Source organism: Carcharhinus amblyrhynchos, chromosome 8 (genome assembly GCF_965287045.1).
Source record: "Carcharhinus amblyrhynchos chromosome 8, sCarAmb.v2.hapA, whole genome shotgun sequence".
NCBI classification, from domain to species: domain Eukaryota; kingdom Metazoa; phylum Chordata; class Chondrichthyes; order Carcharhiniformes; family Carcharhinidae; genus Carcharhinus; species Carcharhinus amblyrhynchos.
Genome location: NC_137331.1, coordinates 66,356,969 through 66,372,758, shown reverse-complemented (window position 1 = coordinate 66,372,758; position 15,790 = coordinate 66,356,969). Strand labels below are relative to the sequence as shown.

At 39.9% G+C, this 15,790-nt stretch overlaps 1 protein-coding gene across 1 annotated transcript in view; it reads left to right on the top strand.

The window, feature by feature from the left end:
* LOC145346377 (oxygen-regulated protein 1-like) overlaps window positions 1-15,790 on the top strand; it is a 208,018-nt gene that overhangs the window by 51,677 nt on the left and 140,551 nt on the right. The window contains exons 8-11 of the mRNA XM_080193537.1: window positions 942-1,074; window positions 6,732-6,883; window positions 12,548-12,626; window positions 14,639-14,717. Of these exons, the coding sequence (XP_080049663.1) occupies window positions 942-1,074; window positions 6,732-6,883; window positions 12,548-12,626; window positions 14,639-14,717 (443 nt within the window). The remainder of the gene's footprint in view (window positions 1-941; window positions 1,075-6,731; window positions 6,884-12,547; window positions 12,627-14,638; window positions 14,718-15,790) is intronic.

The window sequence follows — 15,790 nt, the reverse complement described above, 5'->3', positions numbered from 1 at the left end:
AGGATGGTAGCATCCTTCCGTGCAGTCCTCACAGTTGCCTGCAGTCCCAGCAGTGGCAATTGCTCCCCTGATTCTGGTGAGCTGCCTATCCTCTGATTAGCTGGCAGCTCTGTGACATGGGCTCCTTTCTTTTCATGAGGCAATACTCCTGATGGCACCAAGACTCCTGATAATTGCCAGATAAGTGGAGAATACTGCTGGAGTCTGGCACCTGGCCAGGTGAGGTTGCAAGCTGTGAGATGTGTGTATGCTGCTTGTGCAAAGGTGAGATAATTCTATAAATATGAGGAATGAGTCATGGCTGATCAGAACTTATGGTAAATGAATGAAGAAGTGGTGTGAATAGAACAGTGGTGTTCAGTGCTACAGCAGGTAGGATAAAGCAAATGAAGGTGCACTCATTGACCTTGAAAACTGGTGTGATGTTAGTAAATTTCTTTCATCACGACATTTAGGTCTTGCTGACATTGTCCATCATGGTCACCTGCTCCCACTCTCTTCTCAGTCGACATTCTTCTGCCTAGATGATCTCCAGGCCCCTTGAGGGAAGAGGACCTCTCTCCTCCTGTATCAAGGCCTCCAAAAACGCTGTCTGATGCTCAATTTGTGTAGGTTCTCCTCGGTCTTCAACTCTTCTTTAAACAGTTTTAGTCCCTTCTGCAACCAGAATACATTTAGCCTTTAGGATATGCAGTCTGGCTTGAAGTCGCGCATATTAGTTTTTATTGGTGCTGGCCTCACAATATAGTTAGCAAACAGCATGGAGTTTGCATGGTGCCTGCATCAGCTCAAATGACTATGGGTTAGGAGCACATTGCAATTGCTACACTCAACTTTGCACATTATCCAACATAGCCCCCGCGTACTTTAAATAGGAATCTTGGAATGCTTTGATCTTGTGTTTGTGTATCTTACTGTACCTTCCTGTTGGTATGTTGCAGATCCACTTAAAGAATATTTACTCAGGTAAAGAGTATCATTTTGATGTTAATAGTTGGATGGATCAAAATCAAGATGATGGAGAAATCAGTCGAGAAGTGCCTGTTGTGGAAAACGGTAAAGAGGTCTTCCCAGGTAAGTCTTTTTTAAAGGCACTGTTTGTCATGGAATTTTTACATATTACTATAATGTAAGCATTTGCATTTGCTGGCCCATTATTTATGTGTTTTACTGCTGATGAACTAAATCATTTCCTTACCTAAGTGCCCTTAACAATAGTATGTTATGACTGAATACAATATCCTGCTTATGGTGTATTTTGGAAGTTGTTGTAGTTTGTATACACGAATGTCAATCATACAATAAAATTTGAAAATCTAGGCCTCTATATCTCATCGTTGAATATCTCTCCAATTCAACAAAGAATTGACTTGAAGGCCTCATTAAAGATAAAGCTAAATAAATTTCTCAGTCTAGAATTCATGGAATGAGTGTCATAACAAGGTCAGCATTTATTGCCCATCAAACATTACCCTTGAGACAACTAGGTGGCTTATTTCAGAAGGATGGTCAAGAGTCAATCACACCATTGTAGGACTGAAGTCACATGTAGGCCAGACTGGATAAGGACAGCAGATTTATTTCCCTAAAGGACACTAATGAACCAAACATTTGGTAATTACCATACTATGGTTGGATGTCCATCCAGCCAAGCACACCAGATCTCAGAGTGGCACCTTGCTCCTCCCAGAGAGATTCCACAGGCTTGTCCAAGGAAGGAGAAGTAAGAAAATACACCTCCTGGTGGGTTCAGGACAGTTGATCTCTCTGGAATCATTTGTGATCCAATTTCTTCTCCATTTGATCCAGAATGGAATGACAGAATTGTTACAGCACAGAAGGAGGCCGTTTGGCCATCATGTCTGTGCAGGCTCTCCTGAGGAGCAATTACCCGAGTGCCTTTTCCCCAGCTTTATGTAACATGTGCAAGGATGCCTCTGAACATGCCTTGAACTGAATTGGAGGTGGAGGGGAAGCAATGAGGGGCACCACCTCTGTCCCACCCCCAAAGTTGTTAGAATTTGGTATCAATATACCTGTCAGCCGGATCTCAGCTTTTGCTTTGGGTATTTCCTTCAGCTTATAATAAACAATGAATGCTGTTTAATTTAGAGTTACAACAACAGTGGCTTCTTCCAGTGCAGTTTCATTCTGACAACAATACCTGAAGTGATGTGAGTGTACTGTATTGGTAGTTCTGATGTGTACTTCACAGATGCATACTGGTGGTTCATGTTAGGAGAATTTTGAAGTGTCTCTGTTTGGAGCTGCTTGGAAAAGAAAGAGAAAGTTAGAGTATGGAACTGTAACCCCACAAGTGTACATAGTACATCAGGGTATAGTTTCAATTTAACTTTATTGCACTTCATTGGAATCCATTTAAAACACATAGGTTTATATGTTCTGTACTTGATTCATTGCTAAAACATGCAATTAACATTTTCTGGTTTCAAAATCTTAAATCCCTCACAATAATGTTTTCTATTTTCTCCCCTGCTGAAGATGTTGACCATTATGGTTCTGCGGTTGTTTTGCAGAACCTTAATCAAGCAGTGAGTGTCAGTAGTCTGTTGAGGGCATGGATATGAACCTAATCCTGTTATATACATTAAGAACAAAGAACTACAAAGAACAACAAATTAACAGCTTGAATAAAAGGAACAATTGAAATAGGAGCTGATTTTCCCCTTCCTGAACCATGAACATTGAGTGAAATTACCAGACCTATCCTGACCAAAATCAGCCAGCTCAGCATTGACCTCGAGATGCATAGCTCACATGCTATACTGGGCAGACTTCATATTCATAAGACCATTGTAGGAACTTCATCAAATAGTTTGAAAGCAGACTCGAAATACAATATTTTAATAATTCGATAATATTTTATACTTGTGAAAAACAAAACCAAAATATCTTTTACTGGTGAAAAACAAAAATTCTGTTCCAATAAATTTCTGGCCTTTTTTTGGTTCCTTCGTGAATATCTTTTGCCTGGCCTTTTCTAAGGTTAACATAACTTTTGGGTGCAACATGGATGTGACCTACAGTTTTCCTGGAAATTGCACTAGTTATGTCTCCTACATGTGAGACGTGTAATTGTTATTGCGTGAAGCAAGCACATTTGCCACATGTGAACCCTACAATACTTATCTCGAGTGACAATCAGTTCCATTTGTATATGGATCTTGCAGATAGGGAGCCGCAGTGAACTAAATCTTTGGCTAACAGATTCTCAGTCAGACTGACCGATGTTCCATCAATGTCTTAGTGGTGCTATTATTGGTATGATTTTGACTCCTAATAGACAATACCATGCCATAGATTGGCACGGTAGTATAGTGGTTAGCACTACTGCTTCACACCGCCAGGGACCAATGTTCAATTCCCGGTTTGGGTGACTGTCTGTGTGGAGTTCGCACATTCTCCCCGTGTCTGCCTATGTTTCCTCCGGATGCTCAATTTCCTCCCAAGTTCTGAAAGATGTGCTGGTTAGATGCATTGACCTGAACAGATGCTGGACTGTGGTGACTGGGGAATTTCACAGTAACATCATTGCAGTGTTAATGTAAGCCTTGTGACTAATAAATAAATTGTAAAATGACCTTGTTTGTCCAAAGACCAAATGCATCAGAATCCAATGGATTCCAGTGATCTTTTTCTCAGTACATATTCTGACTGGGCAAAGCTCTGTACCAACAGCATGCATTTGTATAATTTAATCTCACTGGATGCCCCAGCAATTCCACTCTCAGAAAAAGCAGAAAATACAACAATAATAAACATGACGGCTATTGAATTATACAACAATAATAAACATGATGGCGGCACAGTAGCACAGTGGTTAGCACTGCTGCTTCACAGCTCCAGTGACCTGGGTTTTATTCCTGGCTTGTGTCACTGTCTGTGTGGAGTTTGCACATTCTCCTCATGTCTGTGTGTGTTTACTCCACGTGTTCTGGTTTCCTCCCACAGTCCAAAGACATGTGGGTTAGGTTGATTGGCCATGCTAAAATTGCCCCTTAGTGTCCTGAGATGCGTAGGTTAGAGGGATTAGCTGGTAAATGTGTAGGGATATGGGAGTAGGGCCCGGGTGGAATTATGGTTGGTGCAGACTCGATGGGCCAGATAGCCTCTTTCTCCACTAAAGGGCTTCTGTGATTCTGTGATTGAATTGAAATTTGTTCCGACCTCAGTTTATCCCACCTCCTCAACTTAAACCTCTGATACAGATCAATATCACCTAGAACTAAGACCCTGTTCATTGTGGAGGGATGATGGCCTAATGGTATTATTGCTAGACTGTTCAGCTAATGTTCTGGGGAACAGGGTTCAAATCCCATCACAGCAGATGATGGAGTTTGAATTTCATAAAAATATGTGGAATTAAGAACTGACTGATGACCATGAAACCATTATTGGAAAAATCCATTTGGCTTACTAATGTCTTTTAGGGAAGGACATCTGCCATCCTTACTCGGTCTGGCCTACATGTGACTCCAGAGCTACGCCACTGTGGTTGACTCTCAACTGTCCTTTGAAATGGCCTAGCAAGCCACTCAGTTCAAGGACAACTAAATGCTGGCCAGTCAGTGACACTCATGTTCCATAAATTAATTTAAAGAAAGATAGGGGTGGGAGGGATCATAGGACTAAATTATTTAATTATCTGTGAGAAATGAAACAAAAACCTAAATCCAGGTATGCAAAGTCCTGTTGGAAGTTTGATTAGTTGACACAGGATGGGAAAATGGCCTACTTTTAAGGCATGGTAATACGGTGCAATTCCCTGAGGTCTGTTTGAACTTATTTTTGTTATTCACAGAAATGATCTGATTTTGATGTGGCATTAATAACTGGTATTAATCCTATTGTATCTCTGACTGAAACTTGTTAATACATTATAATTGTTTGCATTACACTCACCTAACAAATTGACATTAACACATACAATCATTTAAAAGGCATGAGAAATCCATTGTTTTCTTCTGTTTTTACGCCATAGTCTTTCCTCAAATCTAATTTTACAGCCCCTGCCTCCCTCACCTCCAATTTCAAATCCAGGTAGCTAAATTATTTTTTCATTGCTAAAATGAAAACTGTCCACATAGCCTCTCCTTTTCCCTATTTCCCATCCACTTCAGTACCCAACTTTCCTTCACTCCTACTATGCCAGATCTGAACTTCTGGAATATTTTTTCCCTCATTCTCTCAACCTTTCCAAACTGACCCCTTGTTTCCTTGCTGTTCTCCCCTCTCCACTTACTATCATTCAACTATGCTTCTCAGCTCCAATGATATCTGATATTTCCTTTGGCACTTTACCCTTTTTGTTCAAAACCATTATCACCCATAATGTCTCAGATCCTTGAGCACTTGATCATTTGTAGCTACATGCCCATTTCTCTTGCAACATCTTGTTCGACACTATCCAGTTCAATTCTCACCTGTCTTACTGCATTGAAATAATCCTTGCAAAGTATGTTTTCTGTGATAGATTATCCATCATTGTCCTCCTCAGCCTGCTCAGTGTTTGACACACGTAACCATGCCATTCTCTGACAACTTTTCTTATCCTTGTCCATGACATTGCCTTTGATTGGAGCTGCCCTACCTAATTGATGAAGTATATTTCCAGCAATGGATTTTCCTCTTTCTTCAGCATCATTACCTCTAAAATTTTCCTAAGGTTCATTCTGTGGTTACCTGCTCCTCTTCATCTACAGGTTGCCCATCAATAACACCATCCACGGACATGAGTATGCTGCTGAATCTAGTTCTCCTCTTCTCCGTTCTCTTGGATTGACAACCACTTCCAGCAAGGTTCAAGGAAGTCACAACTGCCCCTAGCTGAATATCAGGCAGACTGAAGTGATTACTCTCTCTATCTCTAATAAGTTCTTGCTCTCATGCCACTGATACTATCCACAATTCTGATCACTTGTTCAAACAAAACATGTATGCAAATTCAGAATTATATTTGACCCTTATATTTCATGCTCTTTACCAGAGCAAATCTGTTTGCCTCCAACTCTTCAGTGTTGTCTGCTTTTGTCCCAATGGGGAAATCTTTACCCACATTTTTACCATCTCTATCCTCAATTACTTCAATATTTCATTGCCAACCTTCCATCCTTCGTAAGTTCCAATTTGTTCGAACCACAGCTGTCCATATTCTGACCCACCTATCATCTGTTTTCTCAGTATTCTGTGGAATTGCTAATATATACCCATCCCTTAATTGATCCAGTTAAAAGTCCTTATTCTTGTCTATAAACCCCTCCATAGCTTAACACCTCCCCAACTCTTCCAACTATCGTTCACCTCTACCACCCATCACCTCAGAAGTTCTGCCCTTCCATGAATGTCCACTCCTTTAACCCCCACCATTAGGGACAGGGAGTCATCTTTTGAATCACTCCGGAAATGTCTTCCTAAATCTTGTAACTTTGTTTCTCTGTCTTTAGCCCACGTTTTGGCATAACCTTCAGGCACATTTCTAACCTCCTCATGACTTTACATCTGTTTCTCGATTCTCTGCAAGATGCTTTGGATCTTCTTGCACAGTAAAGGCACTGGTTAAATACAATTTATTGCTGTTTTGATTGCTCTCTAACCCTAAGTATGATTAATAAATTATCTGTAATTTGTCTCTTAATTAATGATTAATTCAGCAAGTAAGTTAGGGAAAGAAAATTGATGTGCAAGACATTGATTTAAAATTTTACTTTCAGTGATCAAGTATGAGATCCTTGTTGTAACTGGAGAGCTTTGGAATGGTGGAACAGAAGCTAATGTCTTCATTGTCATATATGGCAAAAGAGGTGACACAGGCGCAAGGCAGCTTATTAGATCAAATAATCCATTGAAGTTTCGGAAAGGCCAGGTTTGGACTTTGAATATAAAAATGTACACATTATCTCACTATAGATACTGTGACTTAGATTTTCTTACTTTCAGTCAATAAATGTATTGTTATGATTTCAATTTGAATGTTGTTAGCAAAATGGGTTACTGCAATTCCTATGATTTACCCCCTCACTTCCCTAATGCTGTGCAGTGAAGAAGGGGAAATCACTGAGATTCAGGGCGGAATTTTACTAAATATCTGCCTGAGTTTCATATGATCCCGCCCGAGGCCAACGGAGAATGCCATTCTCTGAGCCCCACCCGCATCTGGAATCGGAGCGGACATGCTGGTAAAATTCGGGCCATACAACCTGATGTTTGAAGTAGGCTAGTAATACAAGCGGCAGTGGAGGTCAAAAGCCTGGAATTTCCTCGTATTTTTGCTGTAACTATGACGTATATATGTGGGGTGCTGATGTTTGGTAAATGAACTCGCGTGTAAGTGATTTCCATCACTGTTGCACTGAAGATTCATTACATGTGAGAGGCCTAGTTCATTTTGGCAAAGTTCACCACTCACCTTTGAACCCTCTGCTGCTCATTTCCATTGTATTTCCCCTGTATTTAGTGTTGTAGTGATGGTGTTTTAACCCCACTAATAGACTGGTATAGATTAACATCTGGATATAATAGACTTGGCATAATCCTCCTCACCTGGTTTGCATTTTTAAATTGAAGCACTGGAAAATTCCCCAAATCTTTTTTCTGAATTTCTGTAGTTTGCTCTGAGGCTTCCTAGCAATTTAAAAACATGTTATTCCCAGTCAGATGCTCACTGTATGCCACTGATGTGTTGTCTGTTTCTCTACAACTATGAGTTCCCAGATCTCTTTCAATAGCACCCCCACTCCCTTCCATCTCACCAGGATCTGCATGGTGGAATTGCACCTGGTATGAGCTATTTCATTGGTAGGCTGCTGTACTTTAAGGACGAGGAGGAGGGACAGGCAAGAAAAGAGATTGAGAATGGGACATCATAGCAGAAGACAGCATCCCACTCATTATTACTACCACATCAACCCCAGGGGTTTTCAGACAGCAAGACCAAAGCCTGCTCAGTCAGTAGTGTGTTCTTCCCTAAAGAAGCCAGAGGCCAGGTGTGGCTCATTTTCGGAGATGGTTTTGAGCCATCATCAACTGCATGCATGGTATTAAATATGAGGTCACCATGGTGCTTTGAATCTAAAGCCTGCCAGTAAGCTATGGAAATTCTGTGCAATAGCTGGGGGGCAGTAAGAACCTGCGTTCGCCAGGTGAAAAATGTCCTTTTCCAAAAAACACCTGACTATCAACAATGGCCTGATTTTTGAAGAACAAAGACATGGAACCATTCAACTCGACATTGTCCCTCTAGCGCTAAGTGGGCTGAACTTCTGATTGATGTGGCTCTACAGGCATAATTGTGGAGGTCACCATCCCATTATCAACAGGAGTGGTTCCATGTGCTAAGTGTCAGTTTATTTAAGATATAAAAGAATGAATATGGAATGTCAGCCATCACAAGTTATTAAAAAGTTGAATTGATTGATAGAACCTGGTCAATACAAAACCTGTCACTGAATATCTAGAAGGCCAATTCAGGTGCTGAAACAAGTTAGCAGATATCTTCTAAATCTAAATTTGTGACGGGTAATGATAGTCTGTCGCACAGTTCACAATTTTGCATTATAAGGAAGGCTCAATCTGGTCAGGAAAATGTGCATGAAGCAGGGGGTGACATATCAATATGGACAGAGGATTGGTTAACTGACAGAAAGCAGCATAGAAATAAATGGAGCATTTTCAAGCGTGTGAGAACTGGAGTGCCCAGGATTAGTGCTGGAGCATCAGCTTTTTACAATCTATATTAGTGACTTAGACAAACAGACAAAGTGTAACGTATTTTAAATTTTCTGAAGGTACAAAACTAAATGGGAATGTAAGTTGTGAAGAGGACACAGGATGCAAAGAGATATAGACAGGCTAATTGAGTGGGCAACAAGGTGGCAGATGGTGCATAATGTGGGGAAGTGTGAGGTTATTCATTTTGTTCATAAGAATGGAAAAGCAGAATACTTTTAAAATGCTTGAAACGTGTACTGCTGAAATTCAGAGACATGAGTGTGCTTGTACAAAGCACACATATGTTGCGTAAAGGTAGACCGAGCAATTAGGAAGGTAAATGTCATGTTGGTCTTTACTGCAAGGGATTGGAGCAAAAGAATAAAGGAGTCTTGCTACAGTTGTACAGGCTTTGATGAATATTGCGTGCAGTTTTAGTCTCCATACTTACGGAAGCTTATTTGTATATTGAAGGCAATACAGAGTGGTTCATTAGTTTGGTCCCTGGGGTGACCGAGTTGTCCTACAAAAAGAGGCTGAGTAAATTGGAGGTTAAACGAGAAAAATGAAACATAAAAGATTCTGAATGGATTTGACTGGAAAATCTAGGAGAGGCAATGACCTAGTGGTATTATCACTATATTATTAGTCCAGAAACTCAGCTAATTCTCTGGGGACCTGGGTTAAGATCCTGCCATGGCAGATGGTGGAATTTGTTTTCAATTTAAAAACAAAAATCTGAAATTAAGAATCTACTCAAGACCATGAAACCATTGTCGATTGTTGGAAAAACCTATCTGGGTCACTAATTCTCCGAGGGAAAGAAATCTGCTGTCCTTATCTGGTCTGGCCTATATGTAACTCCAGAGCCACAGCAATGTGGTTGACTCTCAACTGCCCCCCAAGGGCACCTATGAATTGGCAATAAATGCTGGCCAGCCAGTGACACCCATGTCCTACAAATGAATAAAAAACAAACATGAGGGCACAGCCTCCGGGTAAAGTCTTAAAGGAGGAGACATTTCTTCACTCTAGAGTGAATCTAGAGTGTTGTGAAGACTCCATCATTGAATATATTTATAGCTGAGATAGACCAATTTTTGGTCTCTTGGTGAATCAGGGGATATGGGAGTGGGCAGGAAAGTGCAATTGAAGCAAATCAGTCATGATCATATTGAATGGCAGAGCAGGCTCAATGGCCCATATAATCTACTCCTGCTCCTATTTCTTATCTTATTATGTATATATATGGCAAGAACATAGAACATTACAGCGCAGAACAGGCCCTTCGGCCCACGATGTTGCGCCGACCAGTTAAAAAGCAATGACCCTCTAACCTAAACCAAACCCTTTCCATCCATAAACCTATCCACGGATCTCTTAAACGCCCCCAAACTAGGCGCATTTACAACTGCATTTACAAGATGCTGAACTGTAAGCTGTGGGGTCCATGAATGATGTCCGTCCAGATGTATCATTACATGATGCTGCCAGGATTGGCAGATGGCAGCTTGTTACAGAAATCTCCACCACCTAATTGCTTTCATCTGCAGAGTACAGCTGCTTCACCAATTCCTATGCTTGCTAATAAAAATAGCCTAAAATCAATACCCACCAAACATATAATAATAATCAATCCTATTTGCTCTGATACAACTATGCTGTCATTGCCTGAGTGATAAGAATACACTGAATAAGGCATTCTTTTCTGTGTGAGTATGAACTCCACCATTAATAAATAAAACCACATTCAACATTACTACCAAAATGACAAATGCAACCAAATTTTCATGAACAGCAAAGTACAAAATATTTGCACATTTGACCTCAGTACATTAATGTCAAATTGGGAACTAACCTTCAAATAACATGGAAGCTTAATATAATGGCCAAAAGTACAAGGTTGATCATAGCTTTTTATGACAGGCTTCCTGATTAACTATGAAAAAAAGAAATATCTTTAAATTGATACAACCAAAGGCCAGATACATCAAAACAGTCAGCCTCTATTTCCTAGTTGTATTTTTTTGGTGCTTCATGGAATTCCACAGTATCCCTACAGTGCAGAAGGGAGGCCATCTGGCCTGCACGAACCATAGTCCCACCCAGGCCCCATCCCCATAATCTACTCATCTCCCTGGCACTAAGGGGCAATTTAGCATGGCCAATCAATCTAACCTGCACATCATTGGAGTGTCGGAGGAAACCAGAGGACCTGAGGAAGCCCACGCAGATATGGAGAGAATGTGCAAAGTGTAGCAAGTGTAGGAATCAGTGAAAGAGCTGTATTCTGTAGATGAAAGGAATTAGATGTTGGAGATGTCTGTAACATGCTCCCAAGGTGAGAATTAAACCTGGGTCTGTGGCACTGTGAGGCAGCAATGCTAACCATTGTGCCATCATGCCACCAATGTTGTTGCCTCATCAACAATGCCATGAGGACTAAGAAGATGGGAAGCGGTGGGCTGTTAGACTGAATGACTATGCAACCAAAATGGTTTCAGTTCATGGCAGCTGGCTCCTAGCATGAGAAGGCTGCTGGCTGCACCTCTGATGAAGGATACTGTACAGCCTGGACTCACTTGCCAGACTTCAGTGGAATGATGGTACTCTGATGGAAGGCCACATGAACTGCTGTTCTGTCAGAGATAACATCAGGCACTTAGGGCTACAATCCTCTACTTGACTTTGGATCAGTTGTCCTGGTCATAACTGGCAAGATAGCAGCCAGCAATGTCTTGAGTCTTGAGGCAGGATGGGGTTGGATAGGGGTATGATCTAAGGTACATTGCACGAAACAGAGAAGACAAGAGCGTCCTACCTTTTAGTGCTGAGGGCAGTAGGTTTTGGTTACAAGAAAGCAATTAATTATCATACATAAATTTGCCTATTAAACAAATATGTTCCTTTGAATCCTTGAACTACCATTATTATTTTGTGGCAGTTTGTTGCAAAATTAATGTGAAGTTATAAAGCTGGATTCTGCTGGGTGCCACATTCCATGTTTCACTGACAGTTATTAGCTAGGGCAGCTTTCCCATAATCATAATAACTGTCCCTCAATAATTTAGTGATAGGGGCAGGATTAATTGCATCAAGGTGAAAGCCACCTCACCCCCTTCACCATTTTGAGTGAAATTCACACTTTTGAGAACTGCTGGTCAGTCAGATTGGCCAGCTAACCTGTATCCCCAGCAGCACCGGCAGAGAGTGCTGACCACTGCTGCAACTATAAACAGTCCCACCACACCAAGGAACCCAGGTAAGTCCCAGGGTTGGGGATCTCGGAAGGTGATTGTGATGTGGGGGCATCTTTAAGAGGCCGGGGGATAATTAAAGGGAGAAAATGACTGGTGGGGAAGAGGGGGCAAGGGTCCCTTCAATGGGCTCAGATGATTCACAGAAGAGGTTCCCCCACTCCATTGCCCACTACCAATTCATGCTGCCAAAGCTTTTGGACTTCCTATATGGCATGGTGAAATATGCATAGGGATGGCATAAAACCCTTAAGTGGCTATTAATTGGCCATTTAAAAGCGTCAATAGGCTCAAGGTCACCTGACCCCTTCTATTGCACCCACTAAAATTTCAAATAGGTCAAGGATAGATGGATAGACAGCTGGAAGATCATCCACTGGATATTACGTGAACTCCCAGCTTCAAACCCACTGACATGGGAAGGTAAAATCAAGCCCATATTAATAGTTGCTGAAGAGATCATTTGGTTGTTTAGTATGCTCTTAAAATGTTAAACTATTGATTATCAATATTTTACTTTTCTCATTGGAGTATATATAACATTTCAATCTAATTTGTTATAGACTGATATCTTCTCATTGAAAGCTGTACACCTTGGCAACTTACAAAAGCTTGTGATTGGCCATGATGGTCTAGGTGCAGGTTAGAAATTTTCCTTGGTTTTTATTTTTGAACTTTGACACAGTTTCTGTATTTTTATCAGATGCATGTCTCAGAGAAGTCACAACAATGGCTGGGGTTCTTCTGAGATTTCACCTTCAAAGTGGAGAAACATTTCATTTTTTTTAATTGAGAGGGTGTGGGATAATTTGATTCACTGGAAATGTAATATGATTTATTTGGAGGAAAAGAGGCAGGTGATAATGTCACTTATAGGTAAGGGGCAACTAATAGTGCAGTACTTGTATTAGTGAACTGACAATAATGAAACCTAGACTAATAATCCAGACAATGAGAGCACCAATGCTTCAGACTGCAAAAGCACCAATGCCACTTGGCAGTTTGGGAATTTAAGTTGTTTAAAAAATATGGAAATTTTAAAAAGCTGTTCTTTAGTAGAAATGACCGTGAAGTTATTGTAAAACCTTGCATGTTTTATTGATTCTTGATAGGGAGAATGTCCCACTGTCCATTCCCAGCCTGGTATTTTTAAGATTCTCATTTCACATTAATGTGGTTGACTCTTAACTACCCTGTGATTTGGTCTAGCAAGGAACTCAGCTATATTAATCTGCTACAAAGATTTCAGTGTGAACAGTCACTGTAACTCCACAATGTTAATTACTACAATTAATTTTCAATGTGCAAGAACTTGTTTAGAGTTTTTTTTCTCTCATATTGTTTACCTTTTGGTGGACCTCTGCATTGTCATTTACTGTCCTGTACTCCTTCATCAAGGTGCACCATGAGGGCTAGGGATACCAAGGGAATAGGAATATTAGTTTCTTGAGAACAATGGAGCTGTACATTAGAATTTTGCAGCATAGAAACAAACTGTTTCCACCAAAGGCTGGTGTTGATGCTGTACCTAAGTGTTGTCCAATCTTATTTCATTTCATCCTATTCACATACCCACCTTTTCTTTCCTCTTTCATACTTACCTACCTTCCCTTTTTAAATATTTCTATGCTATTTGCCTCAATCATTGCACTTGCCAACAAATTCCCCATTATCAGTGCTCTCTAGTAAGGTTATTCTGAATTCTTTATTTATTAATGACTATCTCACACTTCTGGCCACAAGTTTTTGACTCCTTCACAAGTGTGAACTTTTTCTACAAATCTATCCTATCAAATCTCTTCATGACTTTGAAGACCTCTATCAGGTCTGTTTTTTCTAAGGAAAAGAACTTCCCTGATTGTAGTGCCTTTGTAGTTCTGGTATTATGCTTTAAATATCTTTGTAGCTTATTGAATGGTTATTTCTTACTTGCTGTTGCTGAAGAATTATCTTATATCAGTATTTATTATCCTAATTTGTTTAAGTTGGGAATGCATTAGAAAATATTAAACTAAAATAACTTATTTTCTTTAAGGTTTAACATGAAATTGAAGTTATTTAATTACATTTGCAGAGGATGGAAAAAAGATGATCCCTTAATGATTAGGGCTAAATTGATCCATTTGTCCTTTCAGTTGGCTGTTTTTTTGTTCATCTTGCATGTATGGCTGGTGATTGGTGCTGATTTACATAGTGGTAGAGTTCTCCCTCATTTGTATGTATGAACTAAAAGAGGAGATTGCTTTTCCTAATGCTGATGTTATTTCTAAAATATTAGGTATAAAGTCAATTATACTTAACATAAAAATAAAGTGAAGGTTCATGTTTTGTCAGGTATCACACTTCAACCTTCTCTGTTTATGTTCAATGTTATTTTGTAAATTTTACTACAAACATGAAATGAAGTGCTGTCATTCACTGCTATATATTATAACCATGATGTGGGTATGCCGGCGTTGGACTGGCGTAAACACAGTAAAAAGTCTGACAACACCAGGTTTTAGTCCAACCTATTTATTTGATAATAGACTCACAAGGGGCTAACCCCGAAAGCTTGTGAGTATATTATCAAATAAATAGGTTGGACTAAAACCTGGTGTTGTCAGACTTTTTAATATATTATAACCCTCAGTCTTACACCTTTTATTTCACAGGAAATGGCTGGTTTCTGGAGAAGGTTACAGTGACAGACACAGAGAAAGGCAGCAATGGATGTATTTTTCCTTGCCACAGGTTTGATTTAACTTACCAATGCATACATATAATTTTCTATCATCAGATTTTGCAACTTTGAGGGACAAATTACAACATACCACTGCATTATTTAATTTGTCAATTGCAAAATAAGTAAAAATATATCACACAGCCAGTGTTTTATATAAGAATCATTTTAGTGCTGGGAATTGGATGATGGCATGGCTTACTGCAATACCATTTTACTTTCACAATTTAGATTAGTCTGTAGCTCAGAATGATGAGAAAGAAACCTCTCCCTGTGGGAAAAGATGCTGATAAATTTGGATTGCTTTAAGTTATCATAACACCCACCAACACTGCAACATTTTGCTAAATTTAGGGATGTATTTGTAATCGTAGGCCTGGATTCTTGCCAACTATGGCCAATCTTTTAAAAATATCAAGGGGACCTGAATCTGGTATTCCCACTCCATTCTCATTTTTAGTAATTTTCGTTGACATGGGGTAAGGGTAGAGGGCAGCTAGCCCACACTCTTGCCAGTTCCATTGTGGGAAGAGGAATACTATTCCCCTTTCATAGGTAAACATGGCTCATGGCATCTCAGAGGAGTTGGGAACCATGGGTGAACCGCAGTCTCAATGCAAGAAATAAATGTGAGCTGAACTTTTGTCCAAATAATAGAGGGAAGGTCATTGTGAAGCAGATAAAGTTGAATAGACTGAAGAAACACTTGTGTGGATCTAGCAATTATGGGTTGGTCTGTAATTGACTGACCTGTAACAATCATAAGCATCTACTTTGATGCCCTGTCTGATTTGAGCTAGTGGAGGGGTTACCTTTTGATTTCCATCAATTTCAGTTTTACCTGTGAAATTTTTGGTCATTTAATATTGATTATATTTCTTCTATCCATTCACTAGGACAGTTTAAAAAAATCTCACAAAAAAGGTAATTAAATAGGGCAGCATCAAAACGCATGATTCTGCAACTGTAATCATGGCAGATTGGGTCTTCCATCTGCTGGCCATATTTGAACTGGAAGTATGGGGAATTTAGACCACGTAGAAGGCATCTATATCAGTAGTGGTACAGACAAGGAACATACTAT